At 35.8% G+C, this 24,048-nt stretch overlaps 5 protein-coding genes across 21 annotated transcripts in view; 4 read left to right on the top strand and 1 right to left on the bottom strand.

The window, feature by feature from the left end:
- Positions 1 to 24,048, top strand: part of LOC134812291 (notchless protein homolog 1-like) — a 70,533-nt gene that overhangs the window by 43,886 nt on the left and 2,599 nt on the right. Inside the window, exons 1-8 of one of the 2 annotated variants that reach the window (XM_063819665.1) lie at positions 6,193 to 6,222; positions 16,011 to 16,130; positions 16,958 to 17,216; positions 18,452 to 18,589; positions 18,858 to 19,015; positions 19,767 to 19,889; positions 21,915 to 22,038; positions 22,474 to 22,640. In XM_063819665.1, the coding sequence (XP_063675735.1) occupies positions 16,017 to 16,130; positions 16,958 to 17,216; positions 18,452 to 18,589; positions 18,858 to 19,015; positions 19,767 to 19,889; positions 21,915 to 22,038; positions 22,474 to 22,640 (1,083 nt within the window). In that variant the 5' untranslated portion in view covers positions 6,193 to 6,222; positions 16,011 to 16,016. Of the gene's footprint in view, positions 1 to 6,192; positions 6,223 to 16,006; positions 16,131 to 16,957; positions 17,217 to 18,451; positions 18,590 to 18,857; positions 19,016 to 19,766; positions 19,890 to 21,914; positions 22,039 to 22,473; positions 22,641 to 24,048 lie in introns of those variants that run through there. The other variant, XM_063819666.1, reaches the window with a different exon arrangement.
- On the bottom strand, positions 158 to 5,551 carry LOC134812192 (cyclin-dependent kinase 2-like). Of its 2 annotated transcripts, none has more exons than XM_063819434.1 (12): positions 5,430 to 5,551; positions 4,943 to 5,084; positions 3,474 to 3,656; positions 3,269 to 3,298; positions 2,981 to 3,037; positions 2,721 to 2,841; positions 2,431 to 2,591; positions 1,983 to 2,106; positions 1,671 to 1,786; positions 1,387 to 1,495; positions 1,113 to 1,199; positions 158 to 837 (listed from the first exon to the last, which is right to left on the bottom strand). In XM_063819434.1, exons 1-11 carry the CDS (start codon positions 5,546 to 5,548, stop codon positions 1,114 to 1,116), a joined length of 1,248 nt encoding a protein of 415 aa, XP_063675504.1. In that variant the 5' UTR covers positions 5,549 to 5,551; the 3' UTR covers positions 158 to 837; position 1,113. The 2 variants fall into 2 exon arrangements, with proteins under 2 accessions (XP_063675504.1, XP_063675503.1); XM_063819433.1 differs by having other exon boundaries at positions 1,122 to 1,199.
- LOC134812292 (transducin beta-like protein 2) overlaps positions 6,189 to 24,048 on the top strand; it is a 29,897-nt gene continuing 12,037 nt past the window's right edge. The window contains 1 exon segment of the mRNA XM_063819667.1: positions 6,189 to 6,218. The gene's annotated coding sequence lies outside the window, so the exon portion shown is untranslated.
- Positions 6,193 to 24,048, top strand: part of LOC134812281 (uncharacterized) — a 112,713-nt gene continuing 94,857 nt past the window's right edge. For all 14 annotated transcript variants that reach the window (XM_063819639.1, XM_063819632.1, XM_063819638.1 and 11 more), the window contains exon 1: positions 6,193 to 6,219. The gene's annotated coding sequence lies outside the window, so the exon portion shown is untranslated. The remainder of the gene's footprint in view (positions 6,220 to 24,048) is intronic.
- Positions 10,022 to 15,474, top strand: LOC134812287 (solute carrier family 4 member 11-like). Of its 2 annotated transcripts, XM_063819658.1 has the most exons (3): positions 10,033 to 10,145; positions 10,290 to 10,322; positions 11,579 to 15,474. In XM_063819658.1, the coding sequence occupies exons 1-3, from the start codon at positions 10,034 to 10,036 to the stop codon at positions 14,119 to 14,121; spliced, it is 2,688 nt and encodes an 895-aa protein (XP_063675728.1). In that variant the 5' UTR covers position 10,033; the 3' UTR covers positions 14,122 to 15,474. The 2 variants fall into 2 exon arrangements, with proteins under 2 accessions (XP_063675729.1, XP_063675728.1); XM_063819659.1 differs by lacking the exon at positions 10,290 to 10,322 and having other exon boundaries at positions 10,022 to 10,145.

Raw genomic sequence — 24,048 nt, 5'->3', positions numbered from 1 at the left:
ATTTTATTAGATAGTTTAAAAATAGCAATTTAAGTAGGCTTGTAACATATAAGCACATAATAATTACACGTACTAGGAAACCCACTTGGAATTTTAATGCTATCAATCAATAACGTCTCCAGAAAAACGTGTGCACACAATTCCGAAAAACAAAAAATTCAGAAAGTGGACCGACTTGAATATTAACTAAGAACATTTAGGACAATTAGGAGGATAACAATTCATTGATTTTGTAGATAATAACTTAACTTGCAGACAGAGTATAATAATTATAAATTAACCATACGCGAATTGACGTCCTAAAACATTGTAGACGAATGAATATCAACAGAGCTAGTGAATCTAGAAAAAACAAATTGCGATTAAAGTACAACTTATTCAATTATTTATAAAAATAAAGTCTTATTCTTAGAAATATTTCAAAGTCAAATTGTTGTTAAATCAAAATTAATTAATTGAGCACACATTTATACATAATTAAGATAAAAACTAACATATTAACACGAAAAAACTAAAAAATCTAAAAAACCACCCAAAAGCTATAAAAATATATTACTAAAAATCACAACCACCAATTACGCCTTTCTTCTGTTGTGAATATGCCCCCTATTAATATTCACAACACGAAAAGTTTAATAATCAGATAAGGCACTTTCACTCAACTCCATCAAAATAGCCCCCGTTTAAGAGCTGATAGAGAGAATACCACCACAGTCCCACCTATTAGTATCCTCCATGGGAATACAGCTTGTTTCCAGTAACTGTAGGAGATACCAGCTAATGTACCGAGAACAGCAAATGTCGTCATATGTTGTAAGATAACCATTTTTTGCATAACTGAGAAAGTGATCATAGGATTACATCAGAAACACGATTCATAAGGATGTTTATCCTCCCGAACTACGGCGGCGGCAGAAAGATTGAACTTTCTTCAAGTCAAATTCAGTGAATTGTCAAAGTTTATAAATCTTGGATTAAGTGCTGTGGGCTTGTTTATTTTGTGAAAACGATGCTATAATTTAAAACATCACGTAATTAATCAATTAATTAATTAAATCAAAAGATAATCCTAAAACTACAATAATATGTAGTAGAGAAAGGTGCTAACTTACGCTACTCACTGCTAGGTGAATAAGAATAATGGTCCTTGACATCCTCATCGTAACCAAATTCTTCAGCTATGTATGTATACAGGTAATCTGAAATTATAACCGATGGAAGCCCGTAATTTATAGGGGTCATGATTCAGAGGTGAAATAATTGCAATTATCCGCTTGACCTGCTTCAGGAGTACGAAAATTGTGTTTAAACTTTAAACGAGGAAATAAGATTTAAATCGCAGGCTTGAGGCTGCAGCTAATCTTTTCCAATTTTCAAATATCTTACTTTGGATTAAGCCGTTGTAATCTTTTCGAATCTGGTATTCTTTTATGTCATCTTCATTTTCATCAAGAATTTCTTTGATCATGGTAACCAAGTCGGGAGGCGGTAATTTCTGAATAGCAGGAAATGTTAATATTTAACATATTTGACATATTTAACATCTATTAGTATCGATGCAATAGCGTGACAAATCACTGATTGCATTGTGATAGCGAGCCAGTTCTCTAAAGGGGTTCTATTCTGAAGTGCAATCTCGATTAATTGACGAATAATTCAAGATAACAAACCTCAAATCTTTCATCTCGAAATTCAGCCACAAAGTCACTCTCTATGATATCTTGAATACTCAACCGTTCTTCGTGATGCCACTTTAGCATTCCATTCATAAGATCCAATGCTTCACCTGGCCGGATAAATAAATGTTGAAGAAATTATACTGAATCTCACAAAATGGTTCAACTTAACTCTGTGTGGAATCAATTCGAGAAGTATAAATGAGGATAACTTAATATTCAAAGGATTTAAAAAGATACTTCAATTCTTCAAATGTTGTTTTCTTAAAAATTTGTGTTTTCTTAATTTAAAAAATATGCAAATACCTCGCTTTGGATCATTTTCATGTCGTTCAAGGAATGTGTCAAAACCATGTCCGTGCTCTTCATTGTCAGCCTCGAATAGTTTATTAAAATCTCGCCACAGTAAACGGTCAATAGATGTTCTGTTCTGAATGGAGTGGTTGAGTTAAGCAGCGGAAAACAATACATAGGTACACCAATATATTATATGCAGTAACATTTTACTCCACAATTCGACTTATACAGTAATAAGTTAGACATGTAAAGTAGTGACTGTCTCTGATTCACTATTCACTATTAAGACTATATATTACATAAGACAATATAGATAAGTAACCACATTTACTGGAGGGCTGGAGGGTCAAAATTATTTATACTTTCTCTATCTGTTGCATCAGACATGAGTCATAGAAAGAGCCCTGAGTGCTAGATAAGAGATGGGATTAATTTTGTAACTAATCATATTCCTAACCTCGTTTAAGTTATTGATGAAGTTAATGCTGGGTTTACCCAGATAGCGAAGAATCAGCTGGAGGGTACCAGAGCTTTCTTTGAGCTCTCGTCTCATATATCGGAATATGTTTTTAGAAGAGGCTAGGTAGCCAAGAATGCAGCCCAACGACCATACGTCCTCTGAAATTTGTTTTAAGTGTTATCCCTCTAAAGTTCTAGGCCTTATCTAGTTATGACGAATAAGATTGAAACTGATATTGTTACGAAAATTTAACTAATAAAAATCAATTGATGGTCATGAAATCTTACGTTTTTCTTTAAATTTGAGACCAAAGAGATTCTCAGGGGCTCTATAACACACAGTAGCTATCATACTCGTGATTTCGTTTGTGTCGTGCGGTTTCTTGCGTGCGTAACCCAGATCAATGATCTGAAATAATTAACAAATAAAATCCTAATCAGATCAGAGATAATTGGATAGTTAAATTCTGAAATTCAGCAAAGAATTGTTATCATAGTTTTAGTACTTATCTGCGACAGAATCAAATTCTCATCAAGAAAATGTTTACCTTAGCTCGAAAATTTCCATCATTCTCATCAATACAAATGTTATTAGGCTTCAAATCCTGAAATTGTAACTTATGAGTTAGTTTGTTCTTGTATTCTATCCTTCGTCCTAATTGCCAGGTGACACTATTATTGACAAAACAACAAATTGAAATTATATCTTTATTTTCTACTGTATACTCAACATTGACCCTGCTTCGATGAGACCAATATGGCCACACTTTGGTCCCTAAGATTGAAATTTTAAAAATATTGAATACTAGTTATAATCATTGCATGATGAAACTCACACGATGATAGATTTCCAATTTGTGGAGAAACTGAAATTTTAAAGTTAATTTGTATCCTGATTTAAGTAAAAGTTATGAAATAAGAAATGAAGTGAGTATAAAAGTATAAAAAGGAATTTTAAAAATAATGGTATAGGAATCAGTATTAAGGAAAATTGATATATTTTATCCTAGATGGTATTATTGGTAGGATGACTATACTTACATTTAGTCCACGAGCAATATTGTACACAATTTCTGCAGCTTGCCCGAGAGGAAGTCGATCTTGATTTTTTGCCATATAATCAACAAGATTCTCTCCGCAATACTTCATAACAATGTAGATGGAGACTGGTACTTTCTCGATATCATCTTGAAGCTCCATGTAAATAGAGACCAGTTCGACAATCTGCAATGAAGTCAATTTATTATTATATTATTTTATTATTATTATAAAACTTTATTCAAATAAATAAATTGTATAAACAAATTAAAAATCTGACGTTTTGACGATTTGCCTCAGGTGTTTGCGATGACAAATGTCGATTTTGTCCATATAGATTTTGGGTACAGCCCAGGAATTACAGTTGTACAACATAACAGAAACAACAAGGGACTCATAGATCTTCAGCCGAGTACTTTCTTGTAGTCCTGAAAAGCAACATTTCCTAGGGTGCACCTTCTCTGAATGTCTTCTTTGTCGCAGAGTTTGGAGCCTAGTGATATTGAAGATCTCCAAGGTTCTCTGTTTTTCAGGAGTTCACCTTTCTCGTCACGTTCGTTTTTACCAGCAATGTAGAACTGTGTGAACTCAGTTCTTGATTCGTTCACTAGTAAGTTCCATTCTTGTAGAACATCCTTACATATTGGCAAAAGTGTTTGAAGGTTCTCTTCTTCCTCATCAACAAAATCTGCATCATCAGCATACTCCCATTCAAGTGGTAGCAGCTGGTCTGATATCGGAGGGTTTAGTCTGATGTGCATGGTAACTGCCCGAAGATGATACAGGGTACCAGCAAGGTACACAGTGAACAAGTTACCGGATAGACTGTCTCCCTGGAAAGCTCCTATTAATACAATAAACTCGCCCGAGACCGTTTTCTCTATCATGATCTTGAGCTTTGTATTCGATAGTAGGTAACGAACAAGTTTTAGGTCGTCTTCACTACATCCAGCCTCTCGCAGTATATCAAGTAGGACTGATCTCTTAATGGTATCGAAGGCTGATATCATATCAATACCCATTCAATATATTTCCAAATTCAAGAGCTACAAGGTAATTGTAATTATAATAATTATAACTCGTGCAAGTCCGAAATGGGCCGTGTGCTGCTTCTAGGAAGTACATATGACAGTGCATATCAGCACACTGTTGGCTTTCTTAGAGACCTGATGAGAACCAAGCGGAAATCATGATTGCCTGGTAAGCAAGTTCACACTCATTCCGAATGGCGGTAGACTTTACAGCTACACTGCAGCTTACACTGTAGTGGGAATCGCGTCACTGATATCCTCCGAGCATAATTACCAGGATAAATCCTGTACCAATCACAGCTTGGTGACCTGGCCAAGCCTGCCTCAGACGGGGTTTGAACCCCGGTCTTCCGCTTGGGAGGCGAGTGAATTACCACTACACCACCCGGCCAAATTGTAATTTGATCATAATATAATAAACTAAATAAAAATCCAAGTTACCTGAGGATTCTTAGCATACCGCAGAATAACAACTTCTCTCAACAGATTTTTAACATCTGACATTCTAGCATTAGCATGCCTTTGAACGGATATTTTCTTAATTGCTACCATGTAGTCATCTCTAACTGTGTCTTTGGCAGAGCTGAAGTGAAACTAGCATGAATCTCTATTTAAAACTGAACATGGATTGCAATGCAGTTCGGCTAAGATACAAATTATAGGGCATATGAAATTTACACAAAGTAAAGTGAAATGTTCAGTGCTGCCGTACCCTGATACCCTGCAAAATGGTGGTAGTTAAAATATTTGTGCAAATTTTGTATTTACTACAGGTCTATAACAGGTGTATAAGAACAGGTGTATAATAACTAGGAATGTAGCTGATTGTAAACTTTTTATGCAGCAATAAAATATGTACTAGAAAATTTAAACCAATGATTACGTTAATAAAACCTATCATTTAATTACATTCATATACTTTACTTACACTACTCTCCCAAAAGAGCCTCCACCAATGTAATGAAAATCATGAAAGCGTTCTGGATGAACAAAACTATCAGTCCGGTCATCTGTAATAACATCTGTTCTTATCAGCTTAATAACCATCTTGAAGCTAGTGATATAATTTAAAAATCATGTGAATTTACAAAACAATGAAGTTAATGATAGTCAGATCAAATCTATACCAATAAAGAAAGCAAAAGATACAAGAAGACAGAACAGAAATAACCTGATACAATTAGTTTTGTCATATCGAAAGAGCATACACTCAGTTCATTATAATATAATGGCGAAGGCTTCATAGTCTTTAATTTTGACCATTTTAAAGGCTTCACCGTCTTTAATTCATTGCAACCCGTCTTTCAATTTTCTGGTAGAAGTAAGGTCAGTGTGTGAAATGTACTTTATTACATCCAATCTATTTTAAGACCTGTTGTGGCATTTTTAATTTCACAATTTTGAAGCCCTGCCGTCTTTAATTTTTGTTCAGTTGAAGGATATGTCTTTAAGAGGCGCATCTTTATAAAGCAATCTGAGTGTAAGTGGAGAGCTTCTAATGACATACCTCAATGCCATCAGATGACACAAGAGACAATTCTTCTATACTCCATTGATAGGGAGGAGCTATATATTATCTACTTTATAGTTGACTGTTATGAGGAATGAAGTATATAATGCTTCAAACACTTTGCACTTAGTGTACATTGATTTGACTGATCTGGTTTAAGTTTCAGTTTTAATACTTTCAACACTACTATATAACAAATAATTTGAGCTAAGTTCTCTACCTTGACATGAAACTGTTTATTCTACTTGCACTCTTCGGGATGCTGACTTTTGTCAACTGCGACGAAGAAGGAGGTGACAGTGCAGCTGAAGACGACGATGCAGCTGAAGACGACAATGGAGCCGGAGGTGACGATGCAGCCGGAGGTGACAATGCAGCAAAAGACGGAGCAGTTTCGGTGCAGCAAAAGACGGAGCAGTTTCGATGCAGCTTGCCCTCCTCGCCCTCTTCCCTGCTGTGGCCCTAGCTTTCTAGACTAGTTTCAGTTTTACTGAGTTGAGAGGACTTATCTATGTTGAAAGTACGATTGTTTTGATAAATTGTTTCTTGCAAGTGATTGTGAAGTTTTTTTAATCATTCTTTAATTTCTACCATTTTTATTCCCACTCATGAGAAAATTTACAAGTATTTTCAAATCTTAATCGACCGAGACAGTGTAGGTAAAACTTCTTAGATCTCACATCACTAAGCATCTGGATGGATAATTAGCACACAAGGATAAACTGACCTTTAAACATGACCACCAACTATACCACGTAACCATAGCTCCGAAATAAATAAATTGCTCTACATGGAAACATCTGGCCTGATCCTATCACATTGTGGTCCCCAGGGGTTCGGTAAAGCCCTTACAGGCAACTGGGTCCTTTTACCAGCCACAATAAAATTGGTCATACCAGTACTGTCATAAAAACCAACTATTTAAAAATTAGACATCTTTTGCTAAATTTTAAATTTTAAGTCATAGAGCAATCTTCTTAATTTTAAAATTTTTAAGAATTATATTTTACCCTACCTATGATGTGGTGGCATTTCATACTTAACTAAATTTCAACTTTGAAAGTAATGATGATGATGAAAATCTAAATATTATAGGCTACAATGAGCATTTTAGTAACAAATAGTATGAAAGATCTGAAAATTAAAAAAAATAAAATCCCTAAAAATTTGAAAGTAAATAGATTATTAGTGACAACAAATTATAGTTTAAGACATCCATTCTGCATTGTGTTTCCAATATTAGAATTTATGATATGTATTGATTGAATAATTGGTAATAAATTTAAATTTTGTTTTATTAAACTTTTGTTTTATTAAAGTGATTTATTATTTATGATTTTTATTTAGCCCCATAATTCAATTACAACTTATCTCACCGCCGATTGCATGTCTAGTTTCTTACTACTTGTTTCTCTTTAGATTTTATCTCCTCACACCTGAGGCAGCACGAATATTTTGTGTCATTAGTCAACCTGGTGCATATGCAAACTAACTAATAGTCTGGCCAGCTCTATAAATTTCATCTCTTTATATAGTTCACTTACCTTGTATTACCACTTTAGTCTCACAGTTCAAGCTCATTTTATTTGTTAAATTTAGACTTAACTAGCAGAAACCCATATAACCCATATAGTTGATGCCGTGGTGTCAGTAAAATGGTACGGATATATATCGTTTCGCTTTATTTATAGTAAGATGCCTTATATTTTAATTTAATTTTTAATTTTGGTTTCATAAAATAACCAAATTACATATAATATTACCTGGGGACCTCAGGCTATTATGTTCATAAACATAATAGAACCGAATAGAGATTAGGCGGAATGACAGGCTGAGCGCGGCCCAGTAACATACAATAATGTAAATTTTTATTAGTCCATACTTCGAAAATTGAAAATATAATGAAGTTGATACTTATAATACTTGTCATACGTTGTAGACCTGCCGCGCACGAGTGCGCGGCTGCATACCGTGAATTTTGCCACGATAGGGCGCAATTAGATTTTGACCGTTCTGTGTGCATTTCTGATTTCTATATGCTGATTTCGATTTTAATGGCAAGTATTCAAAATTAAATGCACAAATTTGTATTTCAAATCTTTACATTATGTTCACAGTTATTTTAAAACCATAAAATATGAAAACTGAAAACTAATTCGACTCAGCTAAATTGGTGCTTTTATAAAATTTAAATCATTTACCTTACTGAGGCAGCCAACCAATGCGCGGCTATATTTCTATGATATGATATGTTTTGATTGTTATTAATAAATACTAAAATTTAAAAATTGTTTTCCTAAAACTTATTTTCCTAACCCAGCAGACCTTATACTGGCTGGCGATATTAATACAGGTGATCACCTCTTCACAGCTTGTTGAACTCCGCGCGCGCTCGTTAGTTCATTGTATTTGCACACTTCAATTATTCCAAGAATGCAATTGCACCACGTACCACGTGATACGATTCAGCCAATCAGAGAAGAACAATCCGCAAAGTTAAAGCTGCGCAGTTTTATTATATATATATATATATAAGGCCCAAATATGACTTTTCGTGATAGTTCAAAATCTAGGTTGTCCCAAATTGTGCTCCTGGGGAGCTAACTTTAGTTTTACGAGACGAACATTTTGTTGCAAACCAGATGTTTCTATTTCTTTTATTTTCGAAGTTAGGTTTCCTGGGAAAGCATAAACAGTTCAAATGTGCACTGTGCAGCGCCTAAAATACAATGGTATGGGCAAATTAAAGTCAAAACAATTGAAAATCGCGTGTCCATGATTGAATGAACAATCAAATTGTAAAAAATTGTTCAAACGTTTTTTGAAATGGTTCTTTTCTTGAGCTCTCGTGCGACATTAAAAACAATAATTGCAGTACGCGTGATGCATTTCAATGTTTAAGCAGAATGTGACACAATTTAGTACGTAAAACAATTAAGGCAACCAAAGGACAGGAACCCGCAAAGTTAAAGGTGCAAACTTTTATTTATAAAACTTTTTGAGATAACTTAAAATCTACGTTGTTCCAAACTTTAGTTTTACGGGGCAAATATGAAATATTTTGCTGAAGACCGGATGTCCATGTTTATTTTACCTTTAGAGATATACCCTAACCAATAAGGTTTCTTGGGTAGTAAGATCAAAAGTTATTGTCCATGGCTATTGTTACACCAGTACATGAAAGTTATGTGTAACTTATTCGCTCTCATATAAGACTGTTATGATGACAAAAGCTCATTTCCTCGTTCATATGCCTCACGTTTTGTTTTGCCGACAACAAATATATTGCCTTGGTATCATCAGCAAACCAAATGCCTCAACCCCAAGACTATTATAACAGGTGACCAAGCTCGGCTTGACGTATCTGCTAGAGGAGTTTTTGATAAGACCTTTCTTGACATATGGGTTTCACACCCCATTCCCCAATTACTTATCAAACAGGACAAAAACTCTTCAAGAAGTATACAAAGAGAACGAGAAGGAGAAGCAGGATGAGTACTTGGAGAGAGTGTTGAACGTGGAGAAGGCCACCTTCACCCCGGCTGTCCAAGGAGTGTAAGCGGTTTGTAAACAGAGTAACAGACCTCATAGCCAGGAAAAGGAAAGAGAGATATTGCGATGTGGTAAGGCATGTGAGGACTAGAATAAGATTCGCCATGTTAAGGACAACACTCATTGCTCTACGAGGTTACAGAGGCAAAATAATGGCCAAAAATATGAGACACCATTGTCAGAAGTCTCTTACAACCTCATCCCTGCCCCTACGATGGACTAGATGTGTATATAACATCAACTGATTGTTGACATTTCATATATAATATTAGTAGCAGTGGACAATTTCCGTTACCTCTGTTTTGTGCTCTGCCATTAATTGCATCACTTGACTTAATTTATTGTATTATACTGTTTCTTTGATATCTCAAAATAATTCATGAGAATACAGTAGTAAAATGAATCAGTAGGAAGATGACTGTATGAGACATTGTCTATTATACTTAATTAAGTTCCACATAATAGGCTAGATGACACAAGCTCTTGAAGACGATAGTACCACACTGATAATACCTGGGCCTGACGAGATTGCCATCAAGTTAGAACCTCTGGCTCTCTCTAATCTTCAAGACTCTGAGGACCGTAAGTATTTTAACACATTTTATTCAAGAAGACAGTGAATTCTTTTAGATTGATTTATTGGAGGTGGTACAAGTTTGTTTTGACACAAAAGTCATCTGAATTTAATGGGTAGATACTGTGAGCTGATTGAGTAATTGCTGTCAGGTGATAAAACAGCACCATTACCCACGTCTAATCGTGAGTGCAATTATCTAGCTAGACCTTTATTTTGTTGAACTCTAAATTTAACAAAACACATATCTAAAAGAAGTGAAACTTTGCCCAGGGACGTTTTCTTTGCTTTTCTGCTACAATTTGTGTTAAAAGCTGAGCAGATGTTCTCTTAATCAATCTCATTGAATTGTTAAAAGCCCACTTTCACCACCCATTATATAATTCCAATGCACTTCCGGATGCTTAGCTTTTATATTATTGTGAAATGTGGCCTGATGGTATGAAATGTCCAAGACATGCTGACAAGATTGAAATGTTGGCAATCATGACAAGTTCTTTGATAAGGTCATGCTGAGTTTGGATTGATATGTGTGCTGTTGGTTCAAGCTACAGCTAATCATTCGTTTAGCTCTTTCTAGTCCCCTGCTACACGGCATGTAAACAGGGATTGGCTAGTTAGAGGCGGTCCGTGTAGGCCTTACACTGTGCTTTCAGCAATACTCATAAGTATTTCCGTGGCTGTGGTTGCAATGCGCCTAGTCTACTGGAATGATTCTTCGGAATTTCGCTGGATTGTACAACTTTCGTCTTGGTAGATTCCAAACACAAGGATATTTTCCTGTTGGTTGGTAATATACTCAATGATGGAAGTACAGTGTATTGGTTATGCCCCGCTTACTAGTTTAGCTCTTTCTAGTCCCCTGCTACACGGCATGTAAACAGGGATTGGCTAGTTAGAGGCGGTCCGTGTAGGCCTTACACTGTGCTTTCAGCAATACTCATGAGGTTAAGTAAAATGTTGTTCAGTGCTGCTACTCTACTAATTCAAGATTTATCTATCGTGGGTACAGTTATGAACATCAATCAGCCTGTCATCTTAGACTGTAACTATTTCTGATTCATGTTATTACTGTGTAAAGTGAAAATAATGTAAAGATCAAGTAACTTTAACACGTTGGACAGCTTAAATTAAATAACTTACTATTATGTCATTGTGATAGTTAAGTAAAATAGATACATCAAGTTCATTCTTGGTAAATTAGTTAATAAAATCTGTTATTATTATCTAAAATACAATGAACTGCCACTATAGCAAGGCTTAAAATTTACCTTTTCGGAAATTATGAACTGAACATTTTTATTAGAACAGTAAAAAAACACACTTTTGAGACTCTGTCCACCCGTTTGCATATTATTTAAATCATATTTCGTATTTTGTTACCGTTACATAATTAACATAATTACATAAAATAGTTACATAATTAACATAATTTGTTCAGAGGCAGAGCACAGTTTGCACAATGGATCAACTGTGAGCACAAAACACGATTTCGGGAGCCCAAGAAGAAACTCCAGAGTAAGATGTGACACAGCAGATACAGACACTGATTGTTATGTTACAGAAGAGTCCCGGAACTACTTCCTCAGCAATGAGTCAAGTGATTACAGCAAATTGGGAAGCTACCCAAAGCACCACAGGACATGGCAAAAGGTTTCATATCGTCGAAACTCAGGATTTCAGTCGGAAATGGACGAAAATCACTTTTGTGCAAAACTTTATCATACAAAACGAAAAATTCTTCACTTAAAAAACTATCACGATGAAGCTAGGGCTATGCGAGATATATCAAAGTTTGTTAAACATCCAATTGTTCTTTTCAAAATTCACCATACCTTATGGGAAGACATTGCAAAGGAAATGATTGTTACACTCGCTGAAGAGAAGCCTGATTTGAATCTGGACATTGAGCTTACTTTAAAATCCGTAACCAGTAAAGATGCAGATTTTGTGATCCCTGAATGTGTCCAAGGTATCAGCGAGTCACCCCACGGTCCAGTCACCGAGCAGAGTTTCATCACAGTGATAGGGATAACCAACGCAGTGACAGACAGCCAGGTGGTGATGTGCTTGTTAAAACAGCCCTTTAACTTTGGCATCGGAGCAGAAGAGATCAGATTTGTCTGCTTGGTTTTAGCACCGATCAAACACACAAAACACACCAAGTCTGCTCTAGAAGTAGCCAGAACCTACTCGACTTTATTTGCTGATGACAGACTGAGGAGAAACCTCTTGAACACTCACTCTCCTGAAGAATTCGCCCATGAATTTGAACTTGAGTGTTCAAGAATTCAAATAGAGCATCAAAAGAGGATGAAGCGATTGAACGCTATGCCTGCAAATTTAAAAGTTAGAGAATATAATTCATCTCAAAGCTTACCCCAAGTCAAAGAATCGATGGAGGGAGTGACGTTTGTTCCTGGACGTGATCTTCTGAAAGACATAGAGAACAGAGCTAAGCATTACTTCTCAGACTATTTTGGTGACCTCAAGGATGGCACCAGTATACAAAAGATCATTTCAACAACACTATTTCTCTACTTTGCTCTATTACTGCCAGGTATTGCATTTGGAGTGTTGCACTCGAAGTACACAGATGGAAAGATAGATTCAAAAGATGTGGTCGTGGCTCAAGCTCTGAGTGGCCTTCTGTTTTCTATCTTTAGTGGACAGCATCTTGTAGTGATTACTACTACTATTCCCGTCGTCATCTACACAAAGATTGTCTATATTATTAGTCAGAACTGGGATGATGCAGACGGAAGTTTCTTCCAAACGTTCTACATGATGACAGGTATCAGCAATGCATTCTTCTTGATTCTGTATGCTTTTTGTGGTGCTAGCAAGATCATGGCATATTGCTCCCGCTCAACTGAAGAAATTTTAGAACTTTTCATATCAGTTGCTTTCATTGTAGATTCGGTGAAATTTCTAAAGGAGGAGTTCTCACAAAACTACTGTTTTGACACAGAAGAAGTATTAAATGTAACAAAAAGAGCAGCTGCAGAGATTATAGAATGTGATCCCACCAGACCAATCTTAACACTTCTACTGATCTGCTTAACTGTATACGTTGGAGTTCAGATCTTCAACTTCAAGAACAGTCCGTACTTAACAGCTGGCAAACGGCTACTTGTAGCAGATTATGCCCTCGTTGTTGCAGTTGCTGCTGGTGCTTTTGTTGGCAGTTATTGCTTCCAAAACATAGAGCTCACTAAGTTTGTTGTCGACGAAGACAAGCCTTTGTTCAAGATCGTTGACTTCCGCAGGCCCCCTGTCATGTCGGTGCTTGCAGCCATTGGTCTTGGTTTTGTGGTTTCATTCTTGTTTTTCATGGAGGGTAACATCTCAGCGAGTATTGTGAACAAGCCATCTAATAAACTGAAAAAGGGTTCCTCGTTCCACTATGATATGTTTGTTACAGGTGTGATCAACGCTATTTTGAGCATTTTCTGTCTCCCTTGGCTTCATGGAGCTTTACCTCATTCGCCACTCCATGTGCGTGCTCTAGCTGATATAGAGGAACACATAGAAAATGGTCATGTCACTGAAACCATAGTCTATGTTAGAGAAACTAGGCTCACTACCCTGGTAGCTCACATCTTCATTGGAGCATCTGTCCTGATGATTCCTTATCCTTTAAACCTGATTCCCATCCCTGTACTGTATGGTTTATTTGTATTCCTGGCAGTCACCTCCCTGGGGGAACTCCAGATTTGGGAGAGGTTTGTGTTGATATTCACTGAGCAGAGTCTCTACCCACCCTTTCACTACGTCAGGAAGGTTCCCCAGAAGATCATCCACTGTTTCACTCTTCTCCAGATGATGCAGCTCACTGCTCTGTGTCTGGTGTCTTTTGGAAATTCCGCCTATCTGAAGATGTTGTTCCCTTTCATCATAGTCTCGCTGATCCCTATCCGGGAATGGGTTTTACCCAAGATCATTTCAAAGAGACATCTGTTGGCCCTTGATGGTGACCATTGATCCCTGAACAGATGAACTGGATACTATACTACTATACTACTATACTAGTATACTGGATACTATACTACTATACTCTACTTTCTGAAGCTTGAGAGATTTAGAAGTACAGCCGATTGTAACCTCCAAGTTGTTGCGGCTCATTATTATTTAAAACGTGATTGAAACTACAATGATACAACGAATTAAGCAAACAATTATGGGTTTAGATAGGATGAAAATTTGGTTATAAGTATGCAAAACGAGGACTAATCGATATTCGATTGTTTTGAAGAAAAATAAATTCTCGGGAAAGTATTTTGACTATATCTGTGCATCATCAGTTGGAAGCAGTTTTTGATAAGATAAAATATTATCTTGTCCACGTATTTGTTCCCGTATTTAAGTTTCTCGCATGTACATTGTACAAAGACCTATATGCTCACTCATCCCTTTTTGTAGGGTATATTTATCAGTGTAATATGTGTAACTTTATGTCGTATTTGTGCAGTCAGAGAGCGAAGGTTTCTGTTAGTTTTGACTATAGGTCAGAGTTTAGCTTCTTCAAAGGGAGAGCCAAACATTTGAAAACATTTGAAAACATTTGAAAGAAGGAATGTTACTGCCTTATTTTCTACACGAAATGCCCAACGTCAAACGTTGTTCTACTTTATATAGATTAAATATTTGATTCGATTCCATTAAAAGGATAAAAATAATTTACCACGTACATTAATTAATAATTTAAGGAGTTATAATTGTGGTGCGGTAAGATTATGATTATTTTGAAATCTTTGAGTTTATCCGATCCTATTTGAAATAACATGACATGCATGACCGAACACTAAAGTGTAGGCTTTTTCATCGTGAACAAAAGAACTGTAATTATTTATTTTCATAATATCATATCTATCATGATATTATCCATATTTCATGCATATTTCATGCATACTACCTGTTTACTTGTTTAGTTGTTTTTAATGTTTTAGTTGACTTTTTTAAATTCTTCAAATTATTATTGCGGTTAATTTGTTTCCATGAATTACATTGTGGGTTGAAAATGTAAAGTATCAGATAAAATTGCATGATAGAAACTCCCTGAGTCACTAAATCGCATGATCAAGCTAATACCTGTACAGTGTACCTATGTATACAAAGAAGTCATGTTTACCTCTGTTTCTGAAATCGGTATTTACATTTCCTTTTCAGAATAAGAGTGCTCTGAAGTCTGAAGGCGTTAGTAGCGCAGTTAAAAATTCAAATTATGTGTATTCTCACATTATGTGTATTACAGCATGTTTTTACGTGGTTTTTTATTATCTGTGATTTTAACAAAAAAGATTCTATCTGATTCATTGGCTACAAATTAATTTGATATTTTCTGACTTTGACTGCTTCAGCAAACAAAAATAATATCTCATATACTGTCATACTATAGGACGTAGGTGACTCAATTAGGAAATTATAAATTCTATCTCCAAGAAAGCCGAAAGTGAGGGGACCCACTTGGGCATAATATCAAGCAATTATGCTCTAAACGGTGCGACCTATACTTAATGTCCGTGAATTCTCTGTCACAGATTGCAATATAGTGAACGCTCTGGCGGACTGTCACATAGTCAGACATGTCGGAGATTGGCTTAATTTCATCTTAACTTCACCTTAATTCCATATTAACTTCATCTTAATTCAATGAAAGTATTAAGGGGGTATACACCAAAATACATAAGTATCATGGTATGATCAATCTTATGTTCGAGATCGAAATTGGAAAGGGTAGATTATATAGTCAATGAAACCGATAAAAAGATGGGTATATTTCTACTGATGTAAAGATGATTTCTATAAACAACGAACACACTAACACGATATCCTAAAACTAATCCAATCACTTCTATTTGGCAAGTAGCCAGGTAGTCATGAACACGGCTGTGGCAGACTCCAGGGTGCTGGTTAGCTTCCTGAATGCTGATGGTCAGAACACCGGGGCTCCTCTGGAGATACCCCTCGACACAACTACTAATCAGTTGCAGGTATTTACACTTATTTTAGTAAACAATAATATGTTGTTAAATATATGAGTTATGTAACAAACATATTATATTTTGTGTTAACACATTCTTTTATGCGTAATATTATATATTTTATGCTTATGCTGCTTTTAATCAGCTACAGACTACATACATTTTAAAACAAATATTTCTCACCCAATCTGTTACAGATGTTGGTACAAACAAAATATGTTTTGTTATATAACAAACTCATATTGTATGGTTCTCATCAAATATAAGATGTTATAAATGATGTGGTGCAATATTTAGTTAATGTTTTAACATGTGACTATAATTCACGTATTTCATTGGTCAAATATAATGCTCTGTTTCATTTGATATGAGCTATAGCACTAGATTAATGTAAAATATTTCTGAATTTAAAACATATGAACGTAAGTGGCCGCATACTGCATAGTGCAGTGGCCAAACCTAATCTCACAATTTCTTAAGATTTGTCACGTGCCAAATTAAGATGTTTCCAGAAATTTGTCTAAAACCGTGATATTATTAAAGTTTGACTTATCATACCGTTAATTTAAAATTCATAATATGGTTATTCATAGATTCATGTTTTTGTGCTGAAGATCATAACCATAATACTACGTTTCTGAGAATAAGTTATTCGAGCAAAGTCTTTCAAATAGTGTCATATCTCACGACAAATAGTGTCATATCTCACGACAAATAGTGTCATATCTCTCGACAAATAGTGTCATATCTCACGACAAATAGTGTCATATCTCACGAAAAATAGTGTCATATCTCACGACAAATAGTGTCATATCTCACGACAATTCCCATGACAGGTGCTGGTAAACGCTCTACTGGGAGCAGAAGAAAAGTACCAGTTTCACGTCAACGACTTCGAAATAACAGACTCCCTCCGCAAAACCGTAGTCCAACAAGAGGATAATATCAGTACGGAGAATGCAATAGAGATCAGATACGAGCCTCAAGCTGTGTTCAGGGTGAAGGCTGTTACGCGGTGTACCAGTAGTATGCCTGGGCATGGGGAGGCGGTTATCAACGCTGCTTTTAATAATGATGGGACTCAGCTAGCTTCAGGTAGGGTCGTTTAACCAAGTCTTGTAGTTAATTATAGTATTCTGTATTATATATAAACGCGTTAAGATAACGGTTGAGGATGTACCGGAGGGCTTGCCAGAGGGCTTGCAACATTAGGTTAAACTGACTTTGACAATTGACAAGCGTCTATAAATATGAATGTAATACATATAATATGGGTATTGTTAGATGGATATTGTTAATAGTTGTTAAGTTTAGCCCTAGTTTAAAACTACATAGTATACAATATGTAATATATAATAATATATAATAAGATGGTGCTCCTATTTAGTGTATTATACAAGTACATGTAAATCTATGTATAATATTCACCTGTAATTACTATACTCACTAAGTCACCACGTACAGTACTTCAAATTAGAGTGGTCAACTACAATCCTTCTGTAACTGTATTGCATAACATATTACAGTTTCAAGAGAGCCACATAATTCTTTAACTTTGTGACAGAGCTGAGGGGATAATGTTGCTGACACAACACACAAGCGCACTTATAGCGACCTGGTTTCTTCTAGTGAATAGCTGCAATAACACTGCTCCTCGTGCAGGTGTGAGCTTTACCAGTCAAGCGTAGTAACCACCAGAGTTTGACAATAAGTTCGTGACATTCGGTCTGTGTCTCGAGATACAATGATATTAATTTCGTGAAATTACACAAGATCCAGATATAATTTGATATATATCTTGAGGAGTAAAGATGTAAGGTGTTCTACAGGTAACACGACATCTGTCCGACAGCGACATCTGTCCGAAAGCACTATTTTCGTGTGTTTGAAGTGATATCTCAAGTTTGGCACATAGAAATTTATCCAAACTTGCACAAATTATTTGTCTTAAAGCTATCTTACTATCTAGAAAGTTTCAAGCAAATCCTATCGTTGGATCTCCAGATATATGCTTTGGAACCACTGAAAACCACCGAATTGGATATATTTTTTGTGTTCAAGGTAATATCTTAAACTTGGCTCATAGAAACTCGCTCAAACTTACACATATTATTCGTCCTATAACCACCATACTTTATGGAAAGTTTTAAGAAAATCGTACGGTAGGATCCGACATAAACTATTGTCCAAATAACCTATTTTCTGATTCGGACAGATGTCGCTGTCGGACAGATGTCGCCCAATCTGTTCTACAGACTACAGTCTCTTCAGACAATAATACAATCTCCTAGTACTGCAGGGTCAGAGGTTTAATATTACACTATCTACAGGTTCAGGAGACGCGAGCGTGAGATTCTGGGACCTCACCACAGAAAGTCCACTACACGTGTGTAAGGCTCACAAACAATGGGTCCTGGTAATTGCTTGGCATCCAGCCAGCAAGTATGTGGCATCTGCTTGTAAGAAAGGTAAGTGGCATCTGCGTTTAAGAAAGGTATGCAATGCATGTACTGCGACTTCAGAACCTATCACCTTGTTACAGTAGCAAAGTAGTTACAAACTTTAGAACATTCTTTCTAATTTAGAACATGTTTGAGAATTAATGGGCTGCAAAGTTCGGATGTTTTCTCCACAGCCCTACTTCTCTTTAATATAGATAAAATAACCCTCTTTATAGATAATAATTCTTTACTTGGGGTGAAGTATAATCTCCTCTAACCGCACGTACGTTGACAGGTGATATCTGTATTTGGGACCCGAAATCTGGAACACACATAGGGAAAATCCTCTCTGGGCACAAGAAATACATCAGCTCTCTAGCGTGGCAGCCGTTACACTGTTCTAAGAATAATATGACTCTCTTAGCCAGTGGGAGTAAAGACAATTCTATCAAGGTACTAGATATTAATTAATTACAATGCCTACTATAGGATTGACTGACAAGATGTCGTTTAAGATTAAGCCTTGTCTTATTATATGTAGTAATACGAATAGTTGCTGAATATTAATGAATAACCGCAGCGGCGCGTCTGTTAAATTAAATCAGGTGATTGGTTTTAGATTTGAAGATCTTTTTTGCCCTCTGATCTGAGATTATAATGCAGCAGAATAAAGTTGGTATCCGGTATTTTTGCTTAAAAAAACAAAGTATAACTGACACCGTAGAGGCCTTCTCATATTTTGTAATCGCTACAACTTTACTCGATTCATATTTCAATAGTTGATTGAGGTCACCTCGCTGTGTAATTCAACACTTACAGTTATGATTCTTATGAATCAACTAGTGTGCCCGACGTTTTTCTACTCAATAATCTACTCATAAATCCGACATCCTTACAAGGAAAGCATTTATTCTCGAAGCTTTTATGAGCTGTGTCTCATTTTGTTGTTTCCCGGAAAACCGCGTAATAAATGATCGAAACAGTTAACAAATTGTGAAATATGAAGTTGAGAAGAAGTAGCAAGTTTCCGCATATTACCTAAATACTTACTTCCTTGTACTGAATTATGAAGTTGAGAAGAAAATGTAACTTAATTACATTCCTGGTCACAAAATATAAATTTTTTGAAAACTTCAACCATTCTTCATTTCTATTATCCTAAATTTCGATCATTCTAAATTTCTAAACATTATTCTAAATTCAGATCTGGGATGTGGTGCGAGGACAATGCATGATAACCCTGACAAGTCACACTCAAGGTGTCACCTCTATTAGGTGGTCCGGTGACGATCTCATCTACTCTGCTTCACAAGACAGAACCATCAAGGTGGGGCCATGATAATTACAAGTTGTAATTACTTTTATTACGAGTTATAATTATGATAATTACAAGTTATAACTACGATAATTATGAGCATATTTATGACGGTATTTACCTTTATTATAATCACTATTATACCTGTCGATCATACAGTTCTAGAGTCTAGACCGCCTGTTGTCAGTAGCGACATTGGCAATTTGGTAATCTAGCAAGGCACACTTGGGGCATAGTCGGGGCAAATACAGTTGGGGCACAGTCGAGGCAAAAAAATGACATGAAGCACAGTTTAAGTAAACTAAGAAACTAAACACGCTTGTATTGGGGCACACTTGGGGCATAAAGTTACTTGGGGCACACTCAGGGCAAAAAAGCAAATTAGTAAAGGTAAACAATTTTCTGGTGTAATAATGAGTGAAACAATGTATACGTAATATTTAATTTAAATGCGTGTGCCCCAAGTAACTTTTTGCTCCAGCTGTGCCCCAAGTGTGTTTAGTTTCTTAGTTTACTTAAACTGTGCTTCAAGTCATTTTTTTGCCTCGACTGTGCCCCAACTGAGCTGTGCCCCAACTGTATTTGCCCCAAGTGTGCCCCAAGTGTGCCCCAAGTGTGCCCCAAGTGTGCCCCAAGTGTGCCCCAAGTGTGCCCCAAGTGTGCCCCAAGTGTGCCCCAAGTGTGCCCCAAAGATTGTAGGAATCTTTAAAACGTATCAAAGTTGCCTGGGTACGAATATCAGCGATAGTTTACGATACTTTACTGATATTGATATAAATATTGATGATTATTTTTCAAACATTTTAGCATTCATGTTGAATCAACAAATATTCTGACAGTCACTATATATACTATAAATCTCGACTGTTGCAATCATTTGGTTCAACAAATTATAATAAGATTTGTCGTTATGATCACAATGTTAAATATAGAAACTCTTAACAAGACTATCATACCTAGATATTTTCCATGATATAATATAGTCAGTAGTCCTGTCCTGGATTTGTGATATTAACAGCATCGTGTTATGTATTACACGTGATTTTATGATTAGAAAATCTGAAATGTCAAAACTTCTACAGCTTAAAATGCACACTACACTTACTATGGGTACTGATTCCTGTACCTTAACAATGGAGGTACTCTCTGCTGTAGACTAGGGATCTACATAATTTGTACTTAGCATTAGAGCCTTCGCTTGTATTCTCACCTTGAACACCTTTATGTTAGACCCTTATGTTATAGACCTAATGACAAGTTATGTTGGGTAGAAAATACAATGTAATCTTCTGGTCTCAAGTGAGCTGATACCTGGATCAACAACTCGTGCTAGTACATTACTTTGGGGATGTACTTTGATTTCTCTGATAGCACTTACGAAAAACAAAGAGTTCGAGTCATTATACTTCGTATGAGTGGCGAAGAGATTCAAAAGAAAGTCTCACTATTCTACCAGCAAATACTTTACAAGAGATATGATGAGAGGTAATGTCTGCCGGTATGGCACTCATCACTCATCAACCGTACACTATATGATATCTTGTATTTAAGATGTATCAGATTTATAGTATTTATTTTGTATTAAGGAAAAGCTAGACTATTTAGCAAAATTTGTATGGTAGACACTTAGATTTCTTTTATTTAAAATTGGTCAGTTTTTTGGTATTTATTCTATATAAATACCGATAATCTAGCAACAGTTTATAGTTGTAAGTTGTTCAGGTAAAAGCAGACAATATTTAAATACTTAAATACTTAAAGATCCGCTGACCTCCTGACTTTCAAATTGTTAAAATCTGCTAAGTCTGAGGACCAAGTGGATTTGAAAAATTTAAGAGTTCTCATTAATACCATAAAAATATTACGATAATTGCCGTTCCTACCCATGATCTGTTTACGACTACCCCACTGTCACATATCAACAAAAAAGTAATACAGGGTGATCCAAAAGTCTGGCTAAGATTTACTTTTTGGATAACAACTTTTTATTAATTAATTAATTAATTAGATAGTTAATTAATTAGATAATTACCTCAGGTATGGAGGCCGAGTGACGGTGTGATGTGTAGAACACTACAAGGACACGGGCACTGGGTTAACAGCATGGCTCTCAGTACTGATTACGCTACAAGAATAGGCTCCTGGGACCCGGCCCTACAAGGTTAGTGTATTTATAGAGAACACTTTTACTGTTTTATACAACAAGGTTCCAGTGTAAATTATTGTTCTAGCGCTTTTCTCGAGGTTGAATTATTGTCAGCACTTTGTCGACTTCCTGTTAAGTAAAACGCTCTTAACTGAAGTCTTAGAAAGTATATACCTCTTACTATGCCTTATAATTATTGTTATGACATTGCCAAGAACTCAAGAATATTTAAACTTACTGTTCTAGAAAACTTCTGATTTGGATTTAAGATATTTTGTTAAATTCACAGATTGGAGTCTGTCTGACCTGTAATTTGTATCTGGTGAAAGGTTGTACCTGATTGAAATCGGGAGCTTTAAAGTATTCTAATAGTATGGCAGGTAACATACTTTTTTCTTCGGGCGATCCTCGATTAAAATTATTTATATATTATATTATTATAATTACCAGGTAAAGCACAGTGCAATGATCCATTAACAGTGTACAACAAGTACAAGGGAGCAGGAGAAGAGTTCATGGTATCAGGGTCTGACGACTTTACTCTGTTTCTTTGGAACCCAGCCAAGAGCAACAAACCTGTCTGTAGGATGACTGGGCATCAGCAGCTTATCAATCAGGTTATTATCTAGGGAATTATATTGGGCTTTAGATGATTTGTTATAATATGATACTTAGGACCATTAGAATTTAGATGATAAGGTATACTACATTGAAGAGAATATCGTGATAATGATATTAGATAATCAATTATAATAGAGAATATCGTGATGATTATAACAGAGTTATGTTACTGTTAGCTACTCTAACAGAGCTCATTCTGAACTGATCATTCCTCTGTGATGATATTGTATAAATCAGGCTATAATAATCAAACTGACTAGTTATTGACATGTATGTTTAGTGAACAGTGTATGTGCACTTCACACCTTGACATTGTGTATTGTTTAGTGCACTACTACAAACCTTTCAAGATACATTCGCACCGTGCATAATGAGCAAGCTATAAATAATAGCTTTTAATTTGTGTGTTTTGGTTACACATACATAATTAAGATTTCCGGGTCATTGTGGGCCTGTGGTTTAAAGACCGTAGTAAGATGGCTAAAATGTAGCTTAATTATAGCTTAATTATAGCTTAATTATAGCTTACCCTAGCTTAATTAAGCACTTACAATAAAGTTTATATTCTTATCTTATCGACTTTTAAGTATCATCTTGTATAAAGATTGAAGAAGCATGTAAAGTAAAACGATACATTATTCGTTTCTATAAATAAAAAGAGACTCGAAATCCACTTCCAAAATGAATTTTATCATGCAGTGGTTTTAAAAGTAGCCGAAAGAATTACGCATGTTAAGTTAACATGCGTAATTCTTGTTAACCCTGGTAACCTGGTAACCCTGGTAACCATGGTAACCCTGGTAACCCTGGTAACCCTGGTATCCCTGGTAACCTGGTAACCCTGGTAACCCTGATAACCCTGATAACCCTGGTAACCCTGGTAACCCTGGTATGGCGGGGACACTTGGTAAATACTTGGTGTTTATTTTGAAATACGATAACCAGCATTTTAGTGGTCACTAAGTTAAACGTTAAAAGTAATGTGTGATAACGTTAAAAGTGTGATGTATTGGTCGCCACGGTTCGTACTTCGTAGTAGTGCGTGACGAACGTTAGAAAACGTTTTAGATATTATAGATATTATGATAATGTTAAAATAACGTATTGGCCAATAACTCATAAAAGAAGCATTTTAGGGTATTAGATGCTTCATAGATCATACATTATATAAACATGATAAATGTGCCAGTCGCGATCATTTTGCATCTATTATTTAATGTGTTCCTATCAAAAGTTAGCGAAACTGTCCTTCAAAGACATGTTTTTAGTGATTTTTAACTAAGTATCTCGTTATGTGATTGTCAGATCACTCTGAAACCTTGTGCGTCTGCGACTCTGCCACAATATAGCAGTTGCAGTCATTTTGTAGCGCGTGGGATCTCACAGACCTTCCAACATCGAGTT

Source organism: Bolinopsis microptera, chromosome 3 (assembly GCF_026151205.1).
Source record: "Bolinopsis microptera isolate Bmic1 chromosome 3, MBARI_Bmic_1.0, whole genome shotgun sequence".
In the NCBI taxonomy this organism is placed as follows: Eukaryota; Metazoa; Ctenophora; class Tentaculata; order Lobata; family Bolinopsidae; genus Bolinopsis; species Bolinopsis microptera.
This window is presented reverse-complemented; position numbering and strand designations above follow the sequence as displayed.

Excerpts from the sequence above, each read along its gene's own strand:
- LOC134812192 (XM_063819433.1), bottom strand. The coding sequence starts at position 5,548 with ATGGTTATTAAGCTGATAAGAACAGATGTTATTACAGATGACCGGACT. Across the intron at positions 5,085-5,429 it reads GGCTCTTTTGGGAGAGTAGT|CTCTGCCAAAGACACAGTTA; the intron begins GTAAGTAAAGTA and ends GTTTCACTTCAG. Across the intron at positions 3,299-3,473 it reads ATATTGCTCGTGGACTAAAT|TTTCTCCACAAATTGGAAAT; the intron begins GTAAGTATAGTC and ends TTAAAATTTCAG.
- LOC134812287 (XM_063819658.1), top strand. The coding sequence starts at position 10,034 with ATGACACAAGCTCTTGAAGACGATAGTACCACACTGATAATACCTGGG. Across the intron at positions 10,146-10,289 it reads TCTTCAAGACTCTGAGGACC|GTGATAAAACAGCACCATTA; the intron begins GTAAGTATTTTA and ends AATTGCTGTCAG. Across the intron at positions 10,323-11,578 it reads ACCATTACCCACGTCTAATC|AGGCAGAGCACAGTTTGCAC; the intron begins GTGAGTGCAATT and ends TAATTTGTTCAG.